The 27,733-nt window shown below is 37.4% G+C and overlaps 1 protein-coding gene across 1 annotated transcript; it reads left to right on the plus strand.

Annotated features, from left to right (window-relative positions):
- Positions 1–1,265: 1,265 nt before the first annotated feature.
- Positions 1,266–27,671, plus strand: POC5 (POC5 centriolar protein). The gene is made up of 12 exons (XM_032206556.1): positions 1,266–1,289; positions 4,281–4,380; positions 8,283–8,430; positions 15,406–15,599; positions 16,000–16,176; positions 17,514–17,618; positions 18,507–18,686; positions 20,032–20,194; positions 23,310–23,428; positions 24,197–24,310; positions 25,127–25,303; positions 27,273–27,671. The coding sequence occupies exons 2-12, from the start codon at positions 4,297–4,299 to the stop codon at positions 27,420–27,422; spliced, it is 1,611 nt and encodes a 536-aa protein (XP_032062447.1). The 5' UTR covers positions 1,266–1,289; positions 4,281–4,296; the 3' UTR covers positions 27,423–27,671.
- Positions 27,672–27,733: the final 62 nt, after the last annotated feature.

The raw sequence follows: 27,733 nt of genomic DNA on the forward strand, positions 1-27,733 counted from the left end.
AAACATAAGTACTCTCTGCTCCCCAGTGCCTGAAAGAAAATCTTTAAAACTCGGTGTTGAATTTATACTTATTATTGTCCAGAGGTAACAGCAACGAAAGCAATTCTCTCCAGGATCACATGCAACAGATATTATTCCAACAGCTGCCACAGGAACGTTACACCCAACATGTGGTGTGCTGACACCAACAACTCCACACCTCTCTACCAAAGGGCAGAACAAATCCAACATCTGAATTAATTCAGCTTGCCCAACTACGACATTTAGCTTTATTGGAAGACTGGATTAGAGAGAGATGAGGGAAACCTCTGGAGAACAAGTCCTACAAGGAGCAGCTGAGAGAGCTGGGATTGTTCAGTCTGGAGAAAAGGAGGCTCGGGGGCGACCTTATCGCTCTCTAGAGGTACCTTAAAGGAGGCAGTAGCGAGGTGGGGGTTGGTCTGTTCTCCCACCTGCCTGGTGACAGGACGAGGGGGAATGGGCTTAAGTTGCTCCTGGGGAGATTTAGGTTGGATATTAGGAAGAACTTCTTTACCGAAAGGGTTGTGAGGCACTGGAACAGGCTGCCCAGGGAAGTGGTGGAGTCACCATCCCTGGAAGTCTTCAAAAGACATTTAGATGTAGAGCTTAGGGATATGGGTTAGCGGAGGACTGATTAGTGTTAGGTCAGAGGTTGGACTCGGTGATCTTGGACGTCTCTTCCAACCTAGACGATTCTGTGATTCCGTGATTCATAACATCACTGCACCAACCGCTTAAAGCAGCCATTTAGGGAATTTCCTCTAGCTTGGTGCATTGGTGTAACTGGAAACGTTTACGAATGAAGGAGTTCCAACAATTATTTTATTTTATTTTATTTATTTTAAATTCGCTTAACACAAAAATATCTTTCGGCAGCAATTCTCCAACCAGGAAAAAAAAAATTTAAAAACAGTCTTTCCGTGAGCACCCCTCGACCCCAAAAAGGTACCACGAGACCTCCCCGCCTCCCGCGGCCCCCTCAGCACCTCCCCCTCCCCACCCAGCGGCCGCCCCCCCGCCACCAACGGCCGCCCACTTCCCGCACCGCAGCCCCGGGAGCGCCGCCGGCCAATCAGCGCGCGGCAGCCTCCGAGAGGCAGCGGGGGGCGGGGGCCGGCGCGCCGTCTAATTGGCCGTTTCCCACCAAGCTGCCCAATCAGAGAGTGCTTTGCATAAGCGGGCTGAGCCAATCGGAGGGGCGCTTCTTCTTCCGCTGCGGTAGTTTGAAACCGTCGCGTCCAACGGCCGGCTGCGGCAGTTGCCCGCAGGTGAGAGGGGAGCGAGGGGGCGGCCGGGGCGCTGCGCCGCCGGGGGTTGGCCTGGCTGCGTTGGAGGCTCTGCTTTGGGGGGAAGAATGTAAAAATCAGCTCACGCACGGAGTTGTACGCCCTCCTGGCTGCCCAGCCGTGTGCCTCCCAGGTCTGTGCGCGGCGCCCCGCGGCGTGGCCTTGGTTTCGCTGTTTGGCGCCGCGCTGTCCGCCCCCTGCCGCCTCTGCAGGCGTCGGGTGAGGCTGCGGAGCCGCTTGAGAACGCGGGCTGAGCGGTGCTGCTTCGTGCTTGCGAGTTGAAAGGGGCCCTGTGAGGAGCGGAGCCCGCACCTGGGGTGGAGCACCCTGATCTGAAGGCAGTGTTAAATTATTTGGAAAGCAACGCTCCTTGTCAAAAAACAAACTCAAAAGCACAAAGTTCCAAGCGCGGGTCGAGGAATTGATACTTAATGGTAAGAACAGCCATGTTGAGACAGACCAGAGACCTTCAAAGTTGGGTCCTGATCCTGAAAGTAGCTGCCTTAGCATTTTATTTATACACGTGTGGTTTGGAGGAAATTAGCACTGCTAACAGCAGTCGTGCTTTAATTAAGTTATATATAGGTGTGTTGGCAAGTGGTTGGGGAAGATGAGAACACAGTAAGCACAAAGATGGTCCTCTCACCAGTAGCCAGCCACCTAGTTATTTAAATCTCAGCAAATCACTTTATTGATGTCTCACCTAATACCCCTTGACAGATGTCTGGTTTTGAAACTTGTCCAGTATTTTCTTGATCAGGTCAAAGCAGATAACTTATTCTTGGCATGAATTGGCAATGACACCTGCAAATGTCAGCTTAAAACAAGTGTGCTCATGCTCTCATAGTAATCTGATCTGTTCCTCTCTATGTAAGCAGATCTCTAGAATTCTGAGTTTATTGGGGTTTGTACAGGAATGTTGCAATAACCACAATTAAAATTTGGACTATAGGCAGGAATATAGGAGGTACAGATAGGGAAAACAAATGTTGTGAGGAAAGCTGAAAATTTAAGCAGTAAACTGGTAGTGAGAATCTAAAGTGATATTCAAGTTGGTAAAGGCAGTCAAGCTGGAGACCTGATGGGCACAGTGGAGGCCTAGCCCACAGGAATAAAGAAAAGGGATAGTAAGGGAAGTCAAGCACATTGAGCTTGAGTTGACAGTGACTCTCACAAGGTGGCATCAAATAGATAAGCTACACTTTTAACTTCGGAGAGCAGTATAGAATGGAAAGGTAAACGTTACTTGTGTCAAAGGAACCTGCTGAGTTTTGGAGGACCACAAACTTGAGCATAGTTTCTATGATATGCAGAGAATTATATATGCTAGACTGAGTGTTAAGGGTACAATCTCAGAAGGCTGAAAATAAGTCAGAACAGTAGTTTTAAATTAATGAACAAACTTTGCAGAAGTGACCTAAGAGTGACCCTTTTTCCACTTCATTAGGCTCATCGGTGTTCACGTGAAACTTAGTTGGCCTCCTAGTAGTCATAGATGCTTATCCATGCTGCAGGAAGAATCAATGTCTAGAGTAACTCAAAGAACTGAGACAATTAACTTCTACCTGTATTCCCATATAGAGAGCTGAGTTTATTGCCTTTTTTTTTTTCTTTTTGATGTTTTGAAATGTGATATCATTGCTTAAGGAGGATATTTCCCATTGATTTAATGACAGTACAACTAGCAATTTAAAAATAACATTTCTGTCAGAAAATGCATCTGTTTAGTAAACAACTGAGAATATTATGATTGACAGTTTTAAAGGTCTCCTAAAACTAATTTTAAACCTGCATGGTTGTTAGCTGTACTGAACAAGTACCCTGCTCCTCTTATTATGTATGGTGGTGGTCTTCCCAGGCATACTCTGCTGACAACTCTCTGTTGAAATGTGTCAGGTGACTGCTTTTCACATTTATCAGGCAACTATACTACTATGCCATTTGTTCATTAATGAATTCTCTTTGCTTAATAGTGAGTTCCCATTCGATTCTGTAACTCCTTTCATTTCCTTCCATCCCTCCATGTCCTTTGGAGTTTATTCCCCATATTCTATCAAGTTTTCCCAAAAGAGCTTCAGTTCTTCATTGGAGTTTAATATCAAGGCTGTAGTAGACTAAAAGATATATAGATTTTTCAGAATGTCCTTAAGTTCCTTAACATTTCTACAAAATTACCTGCTTCCCTTATCCTCAAAGAATACTTCACTATATTGCTTAGATATTGTTGGAATAGTTGGCGTTACATGAACCTAAGGCACTACCTGTGCTTGCAATATCTGTCTGTCCTCCTGGGCCTACAAGGCAGCAACTGAAGCAGAATTGAAAAGGTGGAGGGAGACAGACGTTGATGATTAAGAGAAGGCTTCAAGGTATTGAACTGAAGTGATCAGGGCATCATCTCGGCTTGGAGTGTGGGAGAAAATTACAGTAGAATATAGACATTGCTGTGGAACTCCGTAGGAATTTTGTACTGAAACAAGCTAATAAGCTCCAAACAATATAATTAAGAATTGACACAGGACTGTATATGTAAATTAAGTCTTTTCTCATTCTTTATATGTCTGTTTTAACTTTTCTCCATGAGCATATTCTAGTTATGTTTATATAATACAATATGTTTAATGTAAAATTTTATTTTGCATTACATGAAGCATTAGGTATTAAACTCATAACAATTTTCTGTTATTCTCTATTGACTGACTTGTTTCTTTTGGGTTTTCCATCGTTTTATTTAGAAAGTCAATAAAATGAACTCAGTCAATGAAAGTCTTAATGCTTTTGAGTGTGGTTTGGATAAGACAATTCAATAGCTTCCAGTCTGTGCTCATAGAGATGCATATAATGAGGACACATCCAGGTTACCCCAGCAATGCACATTGAGGTAGTTGCTACAACAGAATCTGAGTTTCTGTGAAAAACATGAGTAAACGCCTTGGAATTAAAAAGTGAAGTTGAGCTTCTACTGTTTTATAGACTAACTTTGTGCAGGATGTCATCAGATGAGGAGAAAAGCACAAGTCCAGTTTTACCAAAAGACTCAGTTCGGGGCAGTTCTGTTTCTTCAGATCTTCAGGTAGGAAAGAAGCAACCTCATCTGGTTCACTGTTACAACATTTTATTTGGAAATGTGTAATTATGAGGATATCTAACAAAATTTTCATCTCTATTATGTTTTAGTTGGGCAGTAAAGTAAATGTTGGTGAATGCAGCGAATTAGACAAAAGTAAAATGTGAGATTAAAATATATTCATTTGGATTCCTTTGTGAATTTCCCAAGAAATTTCAATTTCTGTGAATTCACATCTAACCTTAAGAGATTAATCAATGATCATTACAAGTAAAATAATATACCTTCCTTATCTTCTTTCTAGTATCAGTTTTTATATGTTAAGTTTTAACAAGAGGCATACATTTGACAAAGTAGGGTATAAACCCAGTATTTCTGAGGGATGAAGTGTAGCTACATGAGGTTTCTTACATGATGGAAGGAAATGCATGTATATTCATTTGTTTCCTGCATAAAATATGTCAAAATATGCCAGAGCTGTAATATGCATAGGGGTGTGTTTTTCTGGGCTCAATATCCTTTTCAAAGGATGCAGAGATACTGGATAAAAGCCGTCCTATCCTCTCAAAAGCAGTAACTTTTCATCCTTAATTTTTTAATAGTTGGTTATTACTATTTGAGTACTTTGTGGATTTTTTTTTCTTAGCTAGTGTTCTGTCCAAAAATGGTTAATTTTGGCAATAAGAAGTTTTGCTGGTTGCCTTGTATAAATGTAGCTCTAATTCTGTCACCTGGTGGAATGGGCACATACAGCTGAAGCATCATTAAATTATTTTTTCCTCCTGACTTTGTCCCTTTTAAACTAACTCTTTGTGGGTAATTCATATGTGTAGTTCATATGCTTCTCTGTTTGTGGTCATATCTCATAGGTAAGTTTTCTTGATCTGTATTCATCAATCATAATTCATAGTGTTTCCAATGACTTTTGTCATTGGAAAACAGGATAAAGTCATTGTGCAACAAATTCTGAAAGACCAGAATCTTCTTGTGTAATGGGGTTGTCTGAGAGGCTCTAAGTTTAACTTGTAGAGAATGATAAAGCAGAGTGGTATTATTGAGTGGCCACTTTGCTACTGAGTACATTTCTAGTCTGTCAGCGATTTAGTTCTCACATGCAGCACTCTTACTGCAGTGAACTGGATTTGAAAAGGATTTGGGTTTGCTGAAGATGTGATTATTGCTGTAAATCTCAGCAGCTGCCTAATTTCAGTTGGATGACTTGTTTTTAGATGTTTCTGTGAATTTTAAATACTACTTCTATCTTTGTTTACCCAAGTATATTTACAAATCTGTCTTTATCTGAATGATAAATACATAACATAGGCTATAAATGGCTCCTGAAACTCAACACAAATGAAATGGCACACATAACCAAATTCTGTGGGAAGATTTCGCTATTCTAAAATAAGAACACTGAGATCATATAGCAGACCATTTCTTTGTCTTATATTCGTCTAATTGCAGTTTGCAGGACTGATATTTTTCTTTCAAGTTTCAGATTACAATTGGGATACTGTATTTTCTTTTATATTTGTGTTCAACTTCATTTCATCAGTGTTGCAGTATTGTAATTCACAAGTATTTATTGTCAAATTTTTCACTGGATGCTGCCTATTAAAATTGTCTGCTGGTGCATAGAGCATATTTGTGTACGTAGTGGATTATTTGAGTTTTATTAAGTTTTAGAACTTGAAAGACTAAATAAATCTCCTGCCTTAACTTGATTTCTTTATTTTGCTCAGAATGTCTGTAGTAAGATAGACTGTGAGCTAGTGTTTAAATTCAGCGATTCTAAATGATTGACTTTCACACTTGACATGTTATTGTCTTTGTTGTATTGGGAAAGAATTAGTTTTAAGTTGCTCTTTGGTCAGAATGTTCTAACATCTTCTGCATAATATATAATTTCTTTTAGAAGGTTAAGGTTAACAAAACTAGCTAAATTTATTTAACTAAGTTAAATAATATATTGGCTTTTTTAGTCTGCTGAATTTTAGCTGTAGAGAATTTTATAAAGATCCATTTTGTTCCTGGATAAATAACTTATCTGAAGTTACCTGTTTTCTTCTGGCATCTCAAAGAATCTAAACTGTCTATTTTTAGAAAACTACAGATGTGTACTGGAAGTGGTAGAATCAGTAGTGTGTGTGGATAGAATATTTTAAGATATTCTTTATAATCTTGATCTTAAAACATTTGAATGCACTGAAGTCATTGGAGCAGTAAAACGCAACTTCAGTTGAACTAAGTAATTTTGTAAATTTTAATAGCAGGGCTTAATACCAAGGTTTTGTTTTGTTTTGTTGTAACCTATCTCTGTCATTTCATTGACCTGTTAAGAGCGACTTGGTTTTGAGTATGAGGAGTATGAGCTCATGCACTGCAGGATGGCTTATGTTAGGGCATCAAGAGCAATTTTTAATGACTACATGTCATTAAAAACAATTTGCTCATCTTTTGCTCTTCATGTAGCACGGGATGTAAAAGGTTGTACCTTGTAGCAAGGAGTTTAGGTAAGTACATAGTAAAGGTGCATAATAAGCATGGCCTAACTACTAATGCGTGTCACCTTCATACTATAAGATGTAGCATTATCTTACAATTAACATGTGGTTTTCAGGATTATTATCCAATTCTTACTCATGGTAAGAATGTATATAGAAAAGTACTGCATTGTAAAGTAAGCCAGTTTATGTCTTGGTTTTGATCTGGTTTTATTTGTTTATGCTACATTTTTTCACTTTTAACTTAATTTACCTTTCATGAGTTAAATGTTAAAAAAAAAAAAAAAAAAACCTTGTTGATTTGTGACATTTTTTCTCTTTTACACAGAATGCTTTTGTGATACTTCCTCTACAAATACATAGCATATCTTTTTGATATTGTATAGCTTCATATACAATGTGAAATTATTTAGACTTCTAATTTTGACATGATAGACTAGAAGATGCAATGTGGAATTCTGAAAGGATTCTGCTAAAATGTATAAAACCTAGCTTCTTAAAATGGTCCCTAGTTAGTTGAACTGACTTAAATGTAAGGGTTACGCTAAAAGTTTATAAACATTGTGTAGATTCAACAACACATTATACCTTAAACTGATTGTTTCCACTCTAACTTTCCCCAGCTTGAAGACAAAAATAGTTTTTCAATTTACAGTTTGTTTCAGACATTGGAACTCTTTAGGATCCTGATTAGAGTTAGTAAAATAGTATTGAGTGAAGGAGAAAATACAGCTGGTGGACTGGTTTAATACTTTCTAATTGGCTTTTTTTTTTTCCAATGTTTAATTAATAACACTGATGGGAACGGATTTTACAATTAAGCTAAATAAAAATACAATATACTTAATATTACTAATAAATTAGTGGATAATCAGGTATCTTTTGATGATTGCTGTCAAAGAAATTGTAAAGCCAATTATAATGTTACAGAATGTGAAATGTGACTGCTCAGTAGCATCTTTGTCATTGCTTTAAAAATATGTACTTTTTTTTAATCTTCTGCAGTAATAGCAATGCTCAAAATAGCATCAGATGATTAATAGCTTACATGATATGGAACTATTTATATTCTTTTTGTTCATATTTAAAGTTCTTATTATTTTTTTTTTTGCTAGATCGGCATCTAACAAAATCTTAAGATATAACTATTTCCTTATTTGTGCTTAGTTGTAAACAATGTGTTGCAGAAAACGAAGCAAGAGAAAAATAAATTATTATAACTGGTATAGCTCAATTCTAAATGGAAAACAGCTCACTTTTGCACCTTTAAGGGAAATCTTAGCATTCACCCTAATATGAAGATACAAAGAATTGTCTAAACCCATTTTTACTTCTTCCTACATGTAGCCATTTTTTAGGAATGTAATTGTAGCTTTATAATTGTTTGTCATCACTTTGTGACAGGATGAGTATGAAGAGCTGCTTCGTTATGCTGTAGTGACTCCAAAGTTTGAACAGTGTTTCCCGAAGTGGTCAGAACCTGTCTCCGACCTGAGAGCAGGTGGCCGATTTCCAGGTGTAACAGATGATGCCATATACTGTAAGACTCCAGGTAATACCTGCAAAGCTACGGGTTAAGCTTACAAATTCAACATTACAGCTTTTTAAATTTAAGTTTCTTATGGTTTCTGTTTTAAAAGAATACACAACTCATGTATATTTTGCACAAGAAGAAATTTATGAATATTATACTCACTGAAGGGTTCTCTCTGACATAGGTTTCAGGTGACAGTATTGATGTAGTGACAGTTCTCAATGTTCCCAACTATGGCACATAGGTTAAAATAAATGTAAAATAAAATATAGGTTTAAAAAAAATAATAAATTTAACATAGGTGGTGTAATAATGCAGAACAGGGTGCCCTTGCTTCATAGTTTGTCAGGTCACAACTGTTTTTGCTAATACTTGCACTGCTGTGATAGATAAATTAGTATTTAAAGTAAGATTGTTTTGAAATGTTAGCTGAAAAGGGCTTTGTGGAATCACTACTCATGTCACTATGTGAATGTCATTCTTGTTCTTTTAGTTCAGCCACTCTATTCTAATTTTACTTTATTACTTGGCATTCAGGGATGAGTAAACTTAATGTCTTGTGATGCATTACTAACACTGATATTTCTGGTTATATGTTACTTGTTTCTGTCACAAGTATTTAGCTTAAGGAACTTTTTGTTAATTTAACTTCAAAAGAAACACTAAATAATCATTTCTGTTTTTGCTTTAATTTATTAACTTTCAAAATCAGGAAAAACTTGAGTTTCTGTTGTTCGGAAGGTCTGTCACTTTACCACAAAAATACTTGTCTACATTTTTCTGTTCACTCCTTTTTTGGAACCTTGAGAGCAGATTTTCCTCTACATTTTAGAGGATTGTGGGGTATAAAATGGTAGATGATTTTACAGATAGACTCCAAGTAGTTTTGAAGTGATATGTAAACCTGGTGCTAATTGGCTTCATTGGAGTAAATGTTGTTTGTGGCTACAGCTAATGTATGAGAACTGGCTGTGCTGATCAGAGCTAAATGATTCTGATGGCAGGAATTTACTAGTGTAGCAAAGGACAATCCAGACACTGAAAGATGTTTATTTTATACTTTCGTAATAGAAATAGCCATGACTAAAAACTAAATACATCTTCTGAAGTCGTGTGTTGTCTTTTTGTTGTGTATTAAGCTGTTAAAGCAAGGATTAAAGTGAGGATGGCAGTATTGGTTACGTTTTGTGGTAGAATTAGCAAAAGGTAACTCTTAAGCAGTCTTAAGATTTGCACAGCCAAAGATCATTTTGTGGCTACTGTCAAGAGTCCAGTAGTTTCTGATAAGGTTCTTTTAGATATTCCGCAGAAGGAAGCTTTGGTTTTAATAGCAGTCCACTCACCTGAAGATACTAGGTGTTACACAGAGTCTTGATTTAGCAGAGTGATACAGCAATATACTGAAATCGTAACACAAGTACAGCATAGAAATTGTAATATATGGTTAGATCAAAATACAAACGTGATTCTTGTTACTGGTATCTTCACTCCCTGTCGTGACACTGGCTATCCCCAAGTCACTGGGGAGGAAGATGTGGGTTAAAGCCAGCTCAGGCTCTTCAGAGATATTTTAATGTTTGCTCAGTGTTTATACTCAGTATAAGGTTGAGCACCCTCTGTGCTTCTCCCATGCTTATATGGCTAGCACAGTTGGAGTACATTCCTACTTCTTGATTAACTAAGGCCACTTAAACAACCAGTTGATCCATTGAGCTAATATAGCTATTCATCAAAATAAAAGAAGGGGAAAAAAAAAAGAAAAAAGGCCACCTTCAGTCCTTCCCAGTGCTGAGATGTGTTCAGGTTTCTTTACAATGGCTGTGGTTACTGCTTCTAACAGGGTTACTTCCCTGAGCTTCATGAACACATCACTGTGCCCATCTCCTCTGAACTAGTTTCCATCGTAGTGGTATGTTGCTGAGTAACAAGAGCAGATTGCAAGGATACAATCTACAATCACAAAATACAAAATAAATATCTTTATTTTCAAACTGAAAAAATTGATTTAAAAACAGTAAAGGAGGAACTCCTGATCTGCTCAGGCTGAGGCAAGAAAAATATTTTAGTGGCCCCCATGATGCTTCCATTAACAGTGCACTATTAAAATTTGTAGTGCTATACCACTTTAACAAAACATGTTCACTTTAATCTTAATTTTGTTAAGAGCCATTCAAAATGGCTCTTCTTCCTCTCAGTCTGGGAGAGAAAGGTCTTATTTCCCTGAAACAGAGCTTGAAACCATCTAGTTGTAGAAAGAAAGTTACATTTTTATTTAAACTTCTAAAGTTATCTGACTATCATCTGTCTAACTCTTATGTAGAACCTAGCTTGGCAACCTACTCCAGGGAACCTACTTTGGCAGGGGGTTTGGACCTGAAGATCTCTTGAGGTCCCTTCCAACCCCTACAGTTCAGTGATTTTGTGATTCTGTGTTGGATCAAGGTTATCCCTTATTAGGGTGCTGTTTGCCACAGTTTTAATGGCCTTAGAACACCATTTGTTTTCAGATACTAATGGATGACACAAGATGACCAGTGAAAACATAGCCAAATTCATGTTAAATATTATAGTTCTGGTACTGGTACATCAACATGTTGTTCCAAAGGACAGTTGATTTTTTTTTGCGTGTGTGTGTAGCTCTGTTTTTGCATTTGACATCACTACTTTTTCCTACTAAAAATCAGTCTCCTTGAAATTTATTCTTTCCCTGTCATGTTCTAATGCTGTTGCTGTATTAAAAAGCAAAATAATGTTATTTGTATAACGTTCATTAACTTTTTAAAACAAAATGAAGGCCTGTTCTGTAATGTTGACCTAAAAGTTTTCACTTACACAAAGCTATTCAAACTTGCATTTTCTAACAGCTTTTCCATGTGATGTTGGTATTGAGACCAACAGTTGCCAATATCATGTGATGCCTTCTGAAAAAGTTGTTCGTGTTTCTTTGGTCTCTTTTTGACTTTTTCCTCAGGTTTTTAAAACTGAAGTTAATGTTCCTACTCTGATTGTAGAATTCCAGTTATTGGTAACCTATATTTGTTACAGTAAATTTAATTATGCATGTGTTCACTAAAAGCTTCCAGTTAAATAAGAAAAATAATTGGAATAAAATATTCTACACTATTCAATCCAATGTCCAAATGCTTTTAAACCTTGAAACTAAATTTTAATTTCCTGTTCTCATTATCAGATTAGTTAATTAAGTTTGAAGAAGAGGAAGAGTGGAGCAATAAATTCTTTGTAGCAAAGATATGTAATGATGACTCATACCCAAACAGTGGGAAAATTCCTTCTCTTCAGTCTACCAGTCCTCAGTATTGATCCATTAATACTCAGAGTATTTTTAAAAAATACCTGTATTTTAACAAATTGCTACCATTAGCCTGTGCCAGTTAATAACAGATAGTGAGAATATCTGAAATCATCTGAAAAAATAAATGGCTTCTGTGGCATATTTTGCTTGTCAAGAGAAAGAAGTACTTTTAAATTATTTTTTAAGGAAAAAAAAAGCTTCCCCCCATAGTGAAGAAACAGGTAGAAATTCACATTGAGAATAGGAGAAATTTGCTTTTAATTTGTTCTTTTATGTCCAGAAATATCTTGACTGTTAAATCTCTTGACTGTTGTACATGGTATCTTTCAAAGACTAACCCTGAATAGGAGCTTCATTAAAATAGTAGGAGGCTTACCTTGCTAAGAATATCTACCAAGCATTCTCAATATCAGTTTTAGTGAAACTCTCAAAAATGTATTTTTTCCAGTCTGACAAAGAATTGGTAAATCTTTGCCTTATTGTGATTTTTTTTTCTATTGTTATGATGAATACAAATGATCTAATAATTTATGGGGAGAGTGAAATGAGCTGGGGAACTGAAAACTTACTTTTTTTTACTCCATGAGAACTTGATTCAAAGCCTACATTAGGAAAAAGCTGTCCATTTAAGCATTCAGGAGTTGGATTGAATAAAAGCCATACAATCCCTTAGGTATGTAAGTGATTATGATGTTTGAAAATCTCTAACACTATCTTAAGATCACATACATGTACCTATTATAATGTTATATACTTTCTTCTCTGAGTACACCTCTCCCCCCTAAAATGTAGTATTTCAGTTCTACATGCCACCTAGTATTCCAAACATTTGCATATACTAGCAGAAAAAGTTAATCCGTAGTATGCATCTGAAGCATAAAACTTCAGGTGTTGGCAGTTTTTATAATGCAGGTTCCTAAGAAGTTCATTTGACCTGGGTCAATGATGAAAATCCTGTGTTGCTTTTTCACAAGTCCTAATGCTGAATCTGGCTAAACTCCAAATAAATTCTTCTTGATTCACTGAATAATTGTATTTTTCAATTTGTTATGCAAGTGCAAGAGGACAGAGTTCCAGTCACAAGTTCTGGAACACCTGGTGTTCCAGAAGGCATTTTTAGTAAATTAATCTAAAAGGTGCTGAGTAGTTGTCATTCAATATGAAGTCAAGAGTAAGCTAAGTACAGCGTATCTATATTAAAATAAATAAAATTGAATTTTATTATTATTTGCATTTGAATGCTGCTTCCATGATAGTCTGTCAGATCTTATTAATGAGGCCAGGAAAAGGCCAGATAATAGAGCAGCACAGGAAAAAAAGACCACTAGCATGGGGATAACAGACATCTGGAAAAACTGCTAATTTTATTACCTCACTATAAGGAAGAAGACAGTCTAGAGATTTGTTGGAGCAAATGCATGTGGGGATTATTTCTTGAAGTACATGCCATATATTTTTATATTTATTATATTTGAATGGCTCTATGTACTTGATAACCTATAGCACACTAACTGAATGGATTAATGCAATGAAGTGTAAGGAATAGAGGTGACAGAAGGAGAGCTTTAAAAGTAAGAATAAATCTATATACAACTAGAAAATTGTGATAATAGTGGAAGGCCAGTGTAGATTACATGAGATAATCATACAAACATGTAAGAAATACACCCAGTGGATTCAGGGTAAGGTATATCCTGTGGTAAAATGAAAACAAATGGAAGCCAAGTCAGGACAATCAGTATATATAGGGAGGAAAGGTAGGAAAAAAGGAAGAAAAGTGATGAACTTTCAGTGCTAGGATCTAAGCTTTGTATCCTGTTTTTATTGGTTATGTTCTGTTTCCTTGTAAATACGTTGGAAACTGCTGTGTACATTGGATTTCTTTTAGTCCAAGCTGATAATAACAATTTAAAAAAGAAACCTTCATGCTTTTTACAACAACATCACAACTGAAAGAACACAATGACACACAATAATCAGAACAACTGGTGAAGGACAAAACTAGGAATCTGTGATCATAGTAACACTGCCAAATATTTTATACTGTGAAACACCGGTCTGATTCTTCATCACTGAAACTAGATGATCCAAGGTTACTTGAAATGCTTCTGTCTAGAATGTCATATTTCTTAGAGACAGTTACAAGCAACGAATACTCAAACTTTGCCATTACCTAAGCAATACTCCCCATTTGCAGCATAAATAATTGCAAAAAGCTAGACCCAGATCTTCCTGTACTGTTATTATTGGGAATGTGTTTATAGACTTAAGCTTATGTAATGGGTTAGAGAATTTAGTCTAGAGGAATAGTGTGTGAGATGGAGCTTCTTTAGCTCAAGCTGATTGTACCTTACCTTGGAAGAATCTGTGAAAAGCAGTTGCAATGGCTTTTGTATCACAGTTCATTTCCCTTATGCTTTGGAGCTCGAGTGTTACAGTTGCAACTCCAGACTACTTAATGGGAGTGAAAATGAGCCAGACAGGTCTTCTATCCTCATTTCCTTTGAGGGAACTAACACCAACAGTGATCTTGGGATCAGCCTTGACTGGAGTTAAATTGGAAACACATTTCCAGTGTCTACTGAAAATCCTGCTTTGTGATGAACTGTTAAACTTATCTTTGATGGCTTGTAACAACAAATAATGTCATACACCATAAAAACAGCTGTAATGGCAATACTCATTTTCAAAAATGAACACCAAAATTTTGAGGGGTTCCTCTCTCTTTGAAAGAAGGAAATCATTCTTTTGAAATACTGCTTTATTTTTATTAACACCAGGAATCTGCTAATCACAATCCTTTCAAGTTTTTTATACAACTGTTAACTCTGCTAACATTTTTTTCTGTATGGATTAACTAAATACTTTCATTTTCTGTGTTTACATAAGTATGAATTTATTTAGTCTTAGCCCACTTTTAAATCTGTTGCAACTCAACCCCTGCCCATTAGCTTCTGGGGGTGTGTTAATTTCTGTTGTAGTGGTACCTAGTCACACTAACAGAAAGTGAGGCCTAACTGAATAAAGCATTATATAAATTCATATTAGATATTTCCCTTCTTAAATAGTTCGAAATACAAATAGATGAGCATATCAAAGGCTGTAAGAGGAATAGTACAAAGAGTTGAATTATGTACTAACTCTGAACTGGGGAGAAGGTTGTGGTTGCAGGTATGTGCCACCATTAAAATACACCTATGGTTTGATGTTACAAATGCACAACAGAATGGCACTGTCTTCGCGAGTTTACAGTCTCATTATGGAAAATGGCAAAAGCTTTTAGATTTCTGACCTTGGATGTTAACCAAAAAGGAATCCATGTTGAGAGTTTTTGTTTCTTGCAGTGCTTTTTTTTTTTTTTTTTTTTTTTTCCATCTTGGTACTTCCTGTCATCATCCTCTTTAACATGAAATGACATTCAAAGATTCTGTGTAAGGGAGCAGTAGTTATAATTGGATTACTGTTACAATGTAACTGTTGGCTTAAATATGCCTGTGTCTTGAAGGCATGGATTTGAATTAGGTTCTATTTGGTGTACATGAGGAAAAGAGGTTTCTGATGTTTTAAATGTTTGGGGTTCTTTTGTTTGTTTGTTTATGCCTGGCTTCTGACTTACATCCAGAATGCAGATCAGTCAGCCTTCCCAGAGTACTGATCCTTATTCTCTGTTTCATTTTTAGACCTTATGTCAGTAAAGGAGCCTTCTGAGGCCAATATGGATCGGCTTTGTCCTGTTTCAGAAGAGACATCTTCACAAGGATCCACAGATATTCCAAGAGAAATCAATGAAACTACAACAACTGAATTAACTGTACCTGATGAAAAAATAACTCAAATAGAAAATATACTTGATCTCTGGAGTGGCAGTCTGAAGGTATTTATTTTGTATAGATTCCTTAAAAATAAAATACAGATGTCAGTGTGCTGTCATAGAATGCGTAGGGAAAGCTGTAGTGTGATAGCATTACAAAATGCTGGTTTTCTTTGTGGTTTTAGTTCTTTTGGTTTTGCATATTATATGTAAGCACTAGGCTGTTTTATTACAAACACTGTAACTTCAAAAAAAAAGTTTGGATTAACTTTCTATATTAGGGATGTTCAGTTGTTGTCATTCAATAGTTGTTTGGTAATATTTATACGCATGAACAGCCTGCAAGATAGAGGCATCACTGTATAGATTCATGCCTTCTTAACTGCAGAGTGTGTTAAGATTAAAAGATTGGGGAGGAGAGAAGTTTACTAACTTCACTATTGTCATGCCTTTAACTTTTCAGACAAATGTTCTGACTGAATTGAGAAAATGGAGGCTGAATTTTATCGAACATCACAAGCTTCAAATGAGACAAGAAAAAGAGAAACATGCTGCACATGTGAGACAATTAACCAATCAGATGGAAAACTTGAAAGAATTGCTACATACGTATGAAATCTCTATAGGCAGAAAAGATGAGGTAGTATTTCAATTTCATAGATCAAATTGTCCTCTTTTTAAAAAAAAAAAAAGTACACCAACTTAATGGCACTATCTGTTTGAACAACAATTCTTGCAACTAGTAACATAGAGAAGTAAATAATATATTTAGATTGTGTAGTGAAAAAATGAATCATTGTTGCTAATAATCTACTAACAATGGAAATTTAACATGTAAGTAAATATTTTACATGGTTTGCATTTTAAACCTAGTGTCTATTGTTGTTAACTTATGATGTGAAGATCACAAATCTATTATGGTCGATCACATGTCTATTATAGTCTTGACTGAAATTGTATGAAATTCTGCATTGAAACTTAGGAATTTTGTACTATTAGTCAGATAACCGCATTCATTTCAGAGTAATTTTTGAGTATTGTTTGTTTATCAGTGTGTGTGTTCGATGATAGCATAAATATTGCTCTTCAAAACTTTTATGCGGTAGTTAAAATACCTTTAAATGGAATTTACTCCCAGGAGTCCCAAGAATTTGTCACTGTTACCCACAGGAATTGCTCAGAAGTGACTGAGGGCAGAATCTAGCTTAAGAGATTAGCAAAAAATGTACAGAAATGCTGAGTGATTCGATATCCCATTTACATCATGCCTAATTTTTAATCAGGGAACCTCAGCTACTTCTGTTATTTATATGAGTTGGTAGTAGTAGTCCCCAGCTGAATTCTCTGCCCCGTAGATCAATGTACCTCAGATTTTTTTGGTAGCTTTAGTCCTATGTGGGATCTTTCTCAAGATCTTTGAAGCTGTAAGTTTCAGTAGGTTAACTGTTTTAACTTCTGTTAAGTTTAACCATTGTTAATTTGATTTTTCTATTTCTGAGCAACTATTTAGCTTGCTTATTCTATTCAGAAAATTAAATAAATTTTCTGCAGGTAAGCTATTTCTTTACACTTCCATTAACAGTACACTAAAGCAAACAATAATACCAATAGTTCCTGGTGCATCAAAATTCTCCTTGCAAATTAATGATTCTTCTGACCTTATGCTACAATAATGTATGATTGTAAGGAGATGAACAGAAGCCCGCAGATGTAGGATGAAATAACAAGTCAAATAAACTTTTCGTATAATTAAAGAGTAAGTGTATTAAGTGCTGCAGAGTCTCAGTGAGAGTTGAATGTTATTCCTGATTTGAACTCTTAATTGTTGTTTCCTACTTGGTTAGAGTAAGGGGAAGATTTAGTAAAAAGCTGCTGCTAAAAGTAAATACTTTAAGTGAAAATAACTGATGTAGAAAGTATGTTCTATTTGACTGTACTAAGATCATAACTACTGAAATAATATTAATATTTTTGCAGGTCATTACTAACTTGACCCAAGCATTAGAGATGAAGAAGGAGAGAATAGAGTTAATGAGAAAGTTTACATTGTGGCGGATTCAGCAACTTAAAGCCAAACAAGAGGTATGTGTGCAAAATAAAAATGTAATGAAAATGAAACCTTTGAACTCAAAAGTCAGAGTTGGTGCAGTTCCTGTTACAGCTGGAAGAAATGGCAGTGATCCTGTTTTGATGTCTTAGGCAATGTCAAAAATACAGTTTGAAAGCATCAATCCTTTTTAAAAAAATGCTGCTGTCAGAATACTCTCTGGGATCAGGAAAAAATCAAAACACACTTGTTTTCAATATTGGTTCCAATTACTGTTATCAGCTTGCAACAAATCACTAGTATCTGCATTTTGAAGTAAGTGAGGAGGGAATCTTTCTAAATTTTAAACAAATAACTTCTGAGCAATGAAATTGAAATTATTAAATAGAAAATGAAATTATTAAATACCACATCTTACATTTTGGGCACCCAATTTCACAGTTAAAACTTCAGTTGCCAAAACTTGAACTAGTTAAGAGATAGTCACATGCAAAATATTGGGCATTGTATCAGACATTGTAAACACCCTGCTAAACTAAGTATGACAGAAAATAAGGATCCCATGTCAAGACTGCAAACCTCTCCCAATCTAGACTGTTAAAAAGGACAAGTTGATATTCAAGCCCTTTGTGTAGTGGTACGTATTCTGGGTAGACTCAGGTTTATTGACACTGCTTTGTGTAACCTAGTTCACTGTGTTTTCCAATGCTGAGGACAGTAATGCTTCTCAACTTATGTGCAGGCGGAAACATTGAGATGTTGATGCAGTATGCCACAACGAAGCAGTACACAAACATGTCACTTGGTTATTCTTACTGTGGTCTATGTAATATGTGGCAAAACAGCCATCCCCAGTCTCTTAAGTACTTAAGTTTTTAACCGTACTTTAAACACGTGCAAGTTTGCTCTATTTGTTTCCTAAGGAATATGCGAACAGAATAGCAGACAGACAATTCCAGGCAGCTTTGAAGAAGAAAGTATGGACAGCGTGGCGCTCTCTTAGTGAAGAAAGATGGAAAGAAAAAGTAGCAAAAGCCTGTCAGCTACGAGCAGAAGATGTCTGTGTTCAGCTCACCAATGATTATGAAGCCAAAATTGCAGAGGTAAAATGAGGTTTCTTTTTTCATTCCTCTACTCCTTCCCTCAATGCCTCACTCCCACTTTCTCAGAAAGCTTGAAAAAACCGATGACCTTCCAGCAAAGAAGAGCTCTCATATACAGGAAAAGACATAAGGAGATCTAGGATCTCTCCTATGGATGGTTGCCTTATATGATGTTTTTTCCCCAGCCTTTGATGTAAAATGTTGCTGATCTGTGCACACAGGTGAAGTAAATGGGACCATTACTGAAACAAGTTCTTAAAAAACTATTTGCCCACCAATAGAGGTTATTCTTTTTTCCTAAGAATACACCGTTAGTATTTGCTATGCAGGTTGAGGCCTCACTAAAGAACAAAGTCGTAAGAGAAATACAAGACTATTATTATTTTTAATGACCATGCAGAATACAGTATTTTTTTTATAACAGACGTTCTGTTAAAGGCTGGTTTTCTCATCAGCTTGCCAATTACACTTGTTGAAGAATTTTCAAAGGTTAAGGTAAAGGTACGTTGTCAACATACACACTAGTGCTTGTTAAGTAAAAAGATGCATTTTTAAAGCATTTTCTAAGATGCATTTTCTATTTCAGAAATAAATTAAACCTAGAATTTTTAAGAACTCTTACCAAATGTGACTTACCAGCCACAGTTGCAATGAAATAATGTCCTTTGACTCTGGTACATACAGCTGTATGTACCATACTTGGAAAATTAAAGTTACAGTTCAGAAAATTCAGTTTCTGATAAGTGACTGAGTCATTCCAAACAGAATGAGTCATTTCAAACAGTGGGAGTTGTGTTTTGAAATAATATGAACCCTACCTGAGGATGATGAATTTTGGAAAATGCAACAAAGGGAAAAAGCAAAATCAGTAAGTAGTGAGTTACAAGATTAACTTGGTTTATCTTTTCTTAGTATTTTTAGTTATTTTCAAAGGCCAGAAAAGTGGGATTGCTGATGACAATTCACTTTATGCTTAAATAGTATTCTAACCCTCACTCTTTGGAGTGTTTTGGGAAACTAGATTCCTGAGGGTATCTAGCTTTGCCAACATGCATAATTTCTGGAAGACAAAATCTGGCAAGATAAGTTTCTGCATAGTTGGTTAGGGTCTAGCAATCCTTTCAAAAGTGTTCTTTTTGTTGGTTTGCTCAAGTAGAAATAACATGCCGTAGTACAAGCAACTGACAGATAACTAGCTGTTTATCCCTGGCAAACGAGATATTCTGAAGTAAAAATGCTTCTCTTTGTAAACATAGTAAGTGACTTTTAAAGCTGATTGAGGAATTACGTTCATACCTTGCATTCAGAAGTACAAGACAGCTGTTTCCATATTCTTTTTTTGTAGCTAACTGCTACTTTGGAGCAAACAAAAGCTGAGATTCTGAGACTGCACAGTGAAAGAGAACAGTATGAAGATACCATGAAGAAAGCCTTCATGCGTGGCGTATGTGCTTTGAATCTGGAAGCAATGACCATGTTTCAGGGCAAGGACAGCAGGGGAGATCCCGGTCAGTATAAAAAGTAGCCCTGGTTTGGTAGTTCGTGGGTTTTGTTGTTATTGTTTGTTGTCTTGTTATTTCCTTTAAAGGATTCTCCTTTTTTTTCTTAAGTATGAGGACTTAATGGCAATACAGACTTTATCAAACTGTTATTGCTTTAAAAAGTCCCACTGAATATGTTAAGAAATACTTTTCTGAACTTCTCACTGCTAGAAGAGTAGAGCAGGTTTCCTTCATCAGGCCTTGCTCTGGGTGTGGTAATCTGCAACTGAAAAGCAGAACAAGAAGCTAGAGTTGGCAAGCTTCTTAGAATACTCTGGAAGATTACCAAGAATTCTGTCAGCACCCAGGTTATGGCAAAGGAAAATACTGCAAAACCCTGTTATGTTCTCTGGAATCTTAGTGTGCAACAAATATGCTTTTCCCAGACTTTTCTGTCTTTGTTCTTAATCTTGCCTGTTTATGCAAAAAGGGCAAGTAAGTCTCCTGGGTTCTGTATTTACTAGGAGTGCTGTGCTGGAACAGGAAAGACCAGTGTAGTCACAGCTGCACATTCGTAACGCTTCTGTAGCTATGCAGAAAAGAGCTGAACACCCCTACTGATGTAATAAATTCACACCTTCAAAATGAGACAGCATACAGCATTAGAAGCATGATCTTAGTGGTGCAGCAGCCTACATCAAAGATTAATATCTCTGCCAGCAGATCTTCTGCACCTGTATGTGTGTCTTAGCAACCAGCTATACTGGCAGCAGTTAATAGCCTTAGACAGGTAACTTCAGTTCCTAAGCTCTTAACAATCTTATACCAGAAGTTTCTGAAGTACTTCAGAGAAATTCCTCCTCACAAATCTTAGGGCCTAAATGTAGGTGTGAAGAAGAAGAAGAAAAAAAAATAAAGAAGATATAAGGCACTTATTTCAGTAGCTGTCAGATCCTGTTAAACATAAACAGTCTTTCTTCAATTGCTTAGGGAAATCAAGTATAACATTGGCTAAGTATGGTAGCTGTGTGCTAGTACAAACATAGGATCAGTATCTGAGGAATAGAATGAATCAATTCAGTATCTTCAAGGAATCGTGAATAAAGTTTCAGGGCATTACCCAAGTACTCTACTTTTCTCTGTGTAGAAACAACCGCTCTCTCAAGTTTTATCTTACATTATTCATACAAAAATGTGTCTCACTACCAGTGGGTCTCACAGCTGATGATGAGTGGTGTGAAATAGGAAAGCCTTGTTTCTGTAAACTTGAGAAGAAAAGGGTAAGTGGGAAGGGAATAAAGGAAAATGAACTCTAGATGCTGTGACCAATCTCTGGGTTTCATGTATCAAACATTTTGCTTGATTTGGTATGATGCAGAAGTGGTACCTAGTGATTTTGCTGTATTGGACACTGCTGGAGCACCTGCACCCAGTTTTTCAGGTTTCCAGCATGATGCATAATCTTCTGTGGTCACTGTAGTATTTGCTCATCAGGCTTCGTAACACCTCATAGTCTCAGGTGTTCTTGGTCCCATGCCTGCCTTCTTCCATTGCTTCCTATACCATGCTCTTCCATGCCCCAGCCGTGCTAGTCTCTTTTTTTGTGGCAGCTAGGCAGTGCTTTTAATGAAGACAGTTACAGAATGATTTAACATAGTTGAATAACTGCTTACTTGCATTTCTGCTCAGGTATAACAAGACTGATGAGGACATCAGAGGGTTTAAAACATGAGAGAGATGATTATTCTGTTTTGTTCTAGTTTGTAATCTGTGGACCTTAAAAATGCTATGTGCCAGTCAATTATGCATTTATACAAACACTGCAGTGCCACCTATTGTCACTGCAAGTAAAAGCAGAATTTGACTCCTTAACAGATTTATCAGTAGGTTATTAACAGTATGCAAGTATTGCAACTTTAACGGGACCATAGCATTTGGAGTCAGTGTTGATGATCCAAAATCTGTGGCTGATTTAATCGTGGGTGATTTTTTTATTATTATTACTTAGAAGATTTTTAACTTGGAGCCACAAGAATTCACATTCTGTTACTACATAAATCAGATCAGATTGGTTTGTAAGTGGGCATTAGTCCTGTCTGCGTTTAAGTTTAAAGTGCATGTATATATGCATTATTTGTACAAAATGTGTATTATCGCATGTTTTCACTCTTGAAATCCTCAAGTATTGTACTGATTTAAGTACTTTACTTACTGTATTTGTCTTACTTAGTTTAAAAGAACAACAAAAAAGGAGCTGTCCCATGGTGTCACTCAGGTCCCTGGAATGAGCACAATTCCTAATACCATCATCTGCCTTAGAAATAGAGTAAAATAAAATATTTCTCTTTGTGTCCCTTAAGGAAGCTTGTATTCTAAAGGAAAAGGCTGAAACTGCTTGAAAAGATTCTGTGCTTAGGTCTGCAGATCTGATGTCCTCAAGATATCTGCACTGAGAGACAGAAGGCTGCTGCTTAGCCCACTCTCAATCTACATCCTAAACAGAGTTTGCACTTAATCAGGCTGACCCAGATTGAGGGGGGGATGAGGACTGTAGGGCACCCATAGAATCTCTCAATCCTACAGCCATGACATAGCCGGTATTGCAGCCATTGTCCTTGCCGATGAGGTGGTTGCTGGGCATAATCTACAAAATTGCAGTACATTCTTGAGAAAGTTAAAATAACAGTTTGTGTTCCTGACAATGAATCTTCTTAAGGATCGTATGCCCTGCCAGAAGCTCAGTATGGCCTTTCCCTCCTTCACTGATTGCTCTCTGTTTGAACTAGCTTTTGGACCTTCGTGTAAGGGCAGCTCTTTCACAATGGATTTAGTATTGGAAATCAGAATTCAGAACCTCAGTTCTTTGCACTGTAATGTGACAAGTGCACAAGAGTTGAGGCATAACACAGAAACAAGCCCCCTGAAAATACTTCTGAAAAGCTTCTGAAAAGAAGGGTCAAATACAGAAAGATTTATGTTTGTGTGTGTAGATAGATGTATCTATAGAGAACAGAGTGATCCTTTAATAAATTATACAGAAATCCCAGAAGAATAGTAAACTTTTTGCTGTGAGTTACGTCATTTCCCCTTAGGGTTTGCTAAATTATGTGTTGATCCCATTACTTTGTGTTTCAAATAATAGATATAGGAAGTAGGAGAGATGATAATGGTGCCATTGTTGCAGGAATACTACCTCCTTCACAATATAATCCCCCCTCACCACCACCTCCACCAGCATCTGCTCTTCAGATGGATGACTTGGTAAGTGTGTACCTGGAATAGAACTGTATTCACCAGTGGTGAAAACACACTTCCTGTGTTGGGGCCTGGGGCTTTTTGAAGATAAATATAATAGCCCATTAATTGGAGGAAATTGAACTCAGTCTAAGGATAAAAAGAAACCTATGTGTATGTCCAGACTTCATCATATAATTGAAGTGATTAAGTCATGGTTGCTATGACTTGATATACTCACATTTAGCTGTTTTAATTTTAGAGAAAATGCATTAAGCTGCTGAAGAAAAGGTCACTATAACAAGCAGAATTTGCTCTCTAACATTCTTTCTGGGAAAAAAAAAAGTTGTTAAACACCTGTTTGCCAAAGAAGCTAAGCTTGCTGCCGTCTGGGGAAAAAAAAAAAAGGCAGGCTTCTCTCGAAACTTCTTTTTTAAAAATGTAATGTATATGGACTCTGAGGAAACTCAACTTACTGTCCTGCCATGTCAAATTATCCAGTAGCCTGAAAATTCTGGACATACACAAAGTCATGCTGAAGACATAGTGACTGTAAAATAATTCCGCACTAGGGTACAGGTTAGATTGGAGAAGACATGCTTGCCTATTTTCCCAATTTTCCATTCTAACAATATCAAATATTATTCACTCCGTTTCCTGCAATACTTGGACAAACATTTGAAACAAAAAAATTAAAAACAGTAATAAAACATTTGAAAAAAAATGTCTATCTGAGGAGTAAAATTGTATTTTGGGCAATGTTATACTTATTCTTTAAACTCTGATTTCATTCAGTTTTCTACCCATCTGGGTCATGCAAGCACTTCTCAGACCAGGCTAGATTCTGATTCTCCAGTAATCATCAGTAGCACAGCTGCAGGATCTGGGGTGACATCAACTCAAAAACTGGTAACCTGCTAAAATTAATTTGTTTTGTATTTTAAGACAATCACGATAAATTTTAGTTTAGATATTATTTTATTTCCACTTTTTTTCAGTGCAACACAAGTGTGTAGTCAACGAAGGTGCCATGGAGTTCACTTACATGTATGAAGACACTAGCTTGTAAATGCTCATTTATGTTACAGAAAACCCAATTTTCTTAGGAGGAGTTTTAACTGACTTTAGAGCAAAGAAAAAGAAGAACAACGAAGAACAAAATAGTGCATATGCACTTACATGTAGTGTAACAGGAACAACCGGTGTTTCATATGATACAGTGTTGTTCTTAAAAAAAAAAAAACGTGGCTTTTGCTAATCCTTTTAACTTGTCTCAAGGATCCTCTACATTTATCTCCTTTTCTATTCCCATTGGATAATTTACTACTAGTCAATAGAGCAAGATGCAACATCTTATTGCATCTGCTGTCACTGCTAGAAGGATGGGCCAGGGTGACAGAAGTGCCTGCAGCTGTCAGTAGAGCATGCAGCCAGTGAGCAAAGCTGAACTATGCATCCTGCTTGATTTTTGTCAGATTAGCCTTACTCCCCATAGTATAGTAGTCATTCACACTAAACACTTTCTCTGTGGAAAAATACAGAATTAACCAGGTAGCAACCAGATGGTGCAAACTCAGTCCCATGTAACACAACTATATTACATGCAGTGTCCCATGTTCTGTTAGGCAAGTGGCTAGTAAAACTAGGTGGACATACGAAAGCACTGTAAATACTAGATTTACAAATGTTAGCAATTAATATATATATATATTATTTTTTTTATAGCCCATGGCAAAAGTAATAACATCTGCTCAGCAGAAAGCAGGAAGAACAATCACTGCTCGAATCACAGGCCGATCTGATATGGGACAAAAACACAGAATTTGTGGTAGTTTAGCAGTGATGGGAGTTGCTCCACCCATGAGTTCAGTCATTGTTGAAAAACACCATCCAGTCACTCAGGTAAGTCAGAATTATGCTTGTAACAATATTCTGAATGCAACATACCTGGTAAAATTTTAAATAGAAATGACCAAGATGAAGAGACAATTAGACAAGGCTCAGATTTGAGGTCTGCTTAAAATAATGTGCAGTACTGTCTTTGGGCTGGGTAGAATGACTACAGAGTGAAGGGAGGAGAGGATGTAAACATTGCCACTTTATCTGCCTTGTTTCTTTATTAATTATTTCATAGGCAGAGTAGTTCTGGCTGTCCCTTTCTTGGCCAGATCTTCTGTGAGTTTTCATTGCAGCAGAGGGCTTATAAAAAAGATGGAGAGTAAATTTTTACTCAGGCAGATAATGACAGGACAAGAGGGAATGGATTTAAACTAAAGAGGGGAGATTGAGCTTAGAGGTTAGGATGAAATTCTTCATTTAGAGGGCAATAAGGCACTGGACAAAGTTGCCCAGGGAAGTTGTGGATGCCCCATCCCTGGAGGTTGTTCAGGACTAGGTTGGATGGGTCCAGTTTGCTCAAGTATTGCCAGACCTGATCCTCGTCCACCAAAGGTACATCTTCCTTGCTCCAGCCATTCAGCCTGGCCTCTGGAACAGAATCACATAATCACAGAATTTCTAGGTTGGAAGAGACCTCAAGATCAACTCCAACCTCTGACCTAACGCTAGCAGTCCCCACTAAACCATATCCCTAAGCTCTACATCTAAACGTCTTTTAAAGACTTCCAGGGATGGTGACTCCACCACTTCCCTGGGCAGCCTGTTCCAGTGCCTCACAACCCTTTCAGTAAAGAAGTTCTTCCTAACATCTAACCTAAACCTCCCCTGGCGCAACTTTAGCCCATTCCCCCTCGTCCTGTCACCAGGCACGTGGGAGAACAGACCAACCCCCACCTCGCTACAGCCTCCCTTGAGGTACCTATAGAGAGCGATAAGGTCGCCCCTGAGCCTCCTCTTCTCCAGGCTGAACAAGCCCAGCTCCCTCAGCCGCTCCTCGTAGGACTTGTTCTCCAGGCCCCTCACCAGCTTCGTCGCCCTTCTCTGCACCCGCTCGAGCACCTCCATGTCCTTCTTGTAGCGAGGGGCCCAAAACTGAACACAGTACTCGAGGTGCAGCCTCACCAGAGCTGAGTACAGGGGGACGATCACCTCCCTAGCCCTGCTGGTCACACTGTTCCTGATACAAGCCAGGATGCCGTTGGCCTTCTTGGCCACCTGAGCACACTGCTGGCTCATATTCAGCCGACTATCAACCATCACTCCCAGGTCCTTCTCTGCCTGGCAGCTCTCCAACCATTCCTCTCCCAGCCTGTAGCTCTGCTTGGGGTTATTGCGCCCCAGGTGCAGGACCCGGCACTAGGCCTTGTTAAACTTCATGCAGTTGACCTCAGCCCATCGGTGCAGCCTATCCAGATCCTCCTGCAGAGCCTTCCTACCCTCGAGCAGATCGACACACGCACTTAACTTGGTGTCATCTGCAAACTTACTGAGGGTGCACTCGATGCCCTCGTCCAGATCATCGATGAAGATGTTAAAGAGGACCGGGAATTCCTGAAGGCCAGTCTTGCTGGTAAAGACTGAGGCAAAAAACACATTCTGTACCTCTGCATTTTCACTGTCCCAGGTAACCAGGTCTCCTCTTTCCTTAAGGAGAGGGCCCACATGTTTCCTAGTCTTCCTTCTGTACTGAGGTACTTGTAGAAGCCCTTCTTGTTGCCTTTGATGTCTTTGGCATGATTCTATTCTGTCTGGGCGTTAGCTCAGAAGTTTAGCATTTTTCTTTGGGTTCTGAGAATTATCTGTTACAGATAAAGAGAACAAGCCTTTTTTCTTCCTTAAGTGAGCTTTTTTTTTTTTTTTTTTTTTTAAGTGTATTTCAGCTTGAATTTAATCTACAGCTCACTTAAAGCTATTTTAGTGGATTTTTTTTGTTTTTTTTCAATGCCATTTGTTGTATCTGATTACTTTTCAGCAAACCATATCCCAAGCCACTGCTGCTAAATATCCTCGAACTGTGCTCCATTCTTCTGGTGCTACTACTGTGAGACCTGCAGGACAAGTTGGACGAATGCTTCAGAGCCAACCTCATACTAGTGTTCAGTCAATAAAAGTTGTTGACTGAGTGAAAATCCTTTACACTGGTGGGAGGTTTTATCAAGATACAATTAAAACCTCTTCCCAGTCCTTTCAAATTTGATGTAGCAAGGCCTAAAGTATGTATCATGTTTTTACCCTTAAAAAACAAAGTGTTTATAGTAAGCATTCAGAGGGGGAAAATGACTTGAAATGTTGTTCTACCTCCCAACTATTTGAGAACTTATTTTATTAAGATAAACACTTTATTTAAATAATAAATAATCTTTTGCACACTTTTAAATAAAGGCTAAAATGTGATTTTTTTTTTTGGTCTGAAGTGTTTTTTTAACTTCCAGT

This window comes from Aythya fuligula, chromosome Z (assembly GCF_009819795.1).
Source record: "Aythya fuligula isolate bAytFul2 chromosome Z, bAytFul2.pri, whole genome shotgun sequence".
NCBI classification, from domain to species: Eukaryota; Metazoa; Chordata; class Aves; order Anseriformes; family Anatidae; genus Aythya; species Aythya fuligula.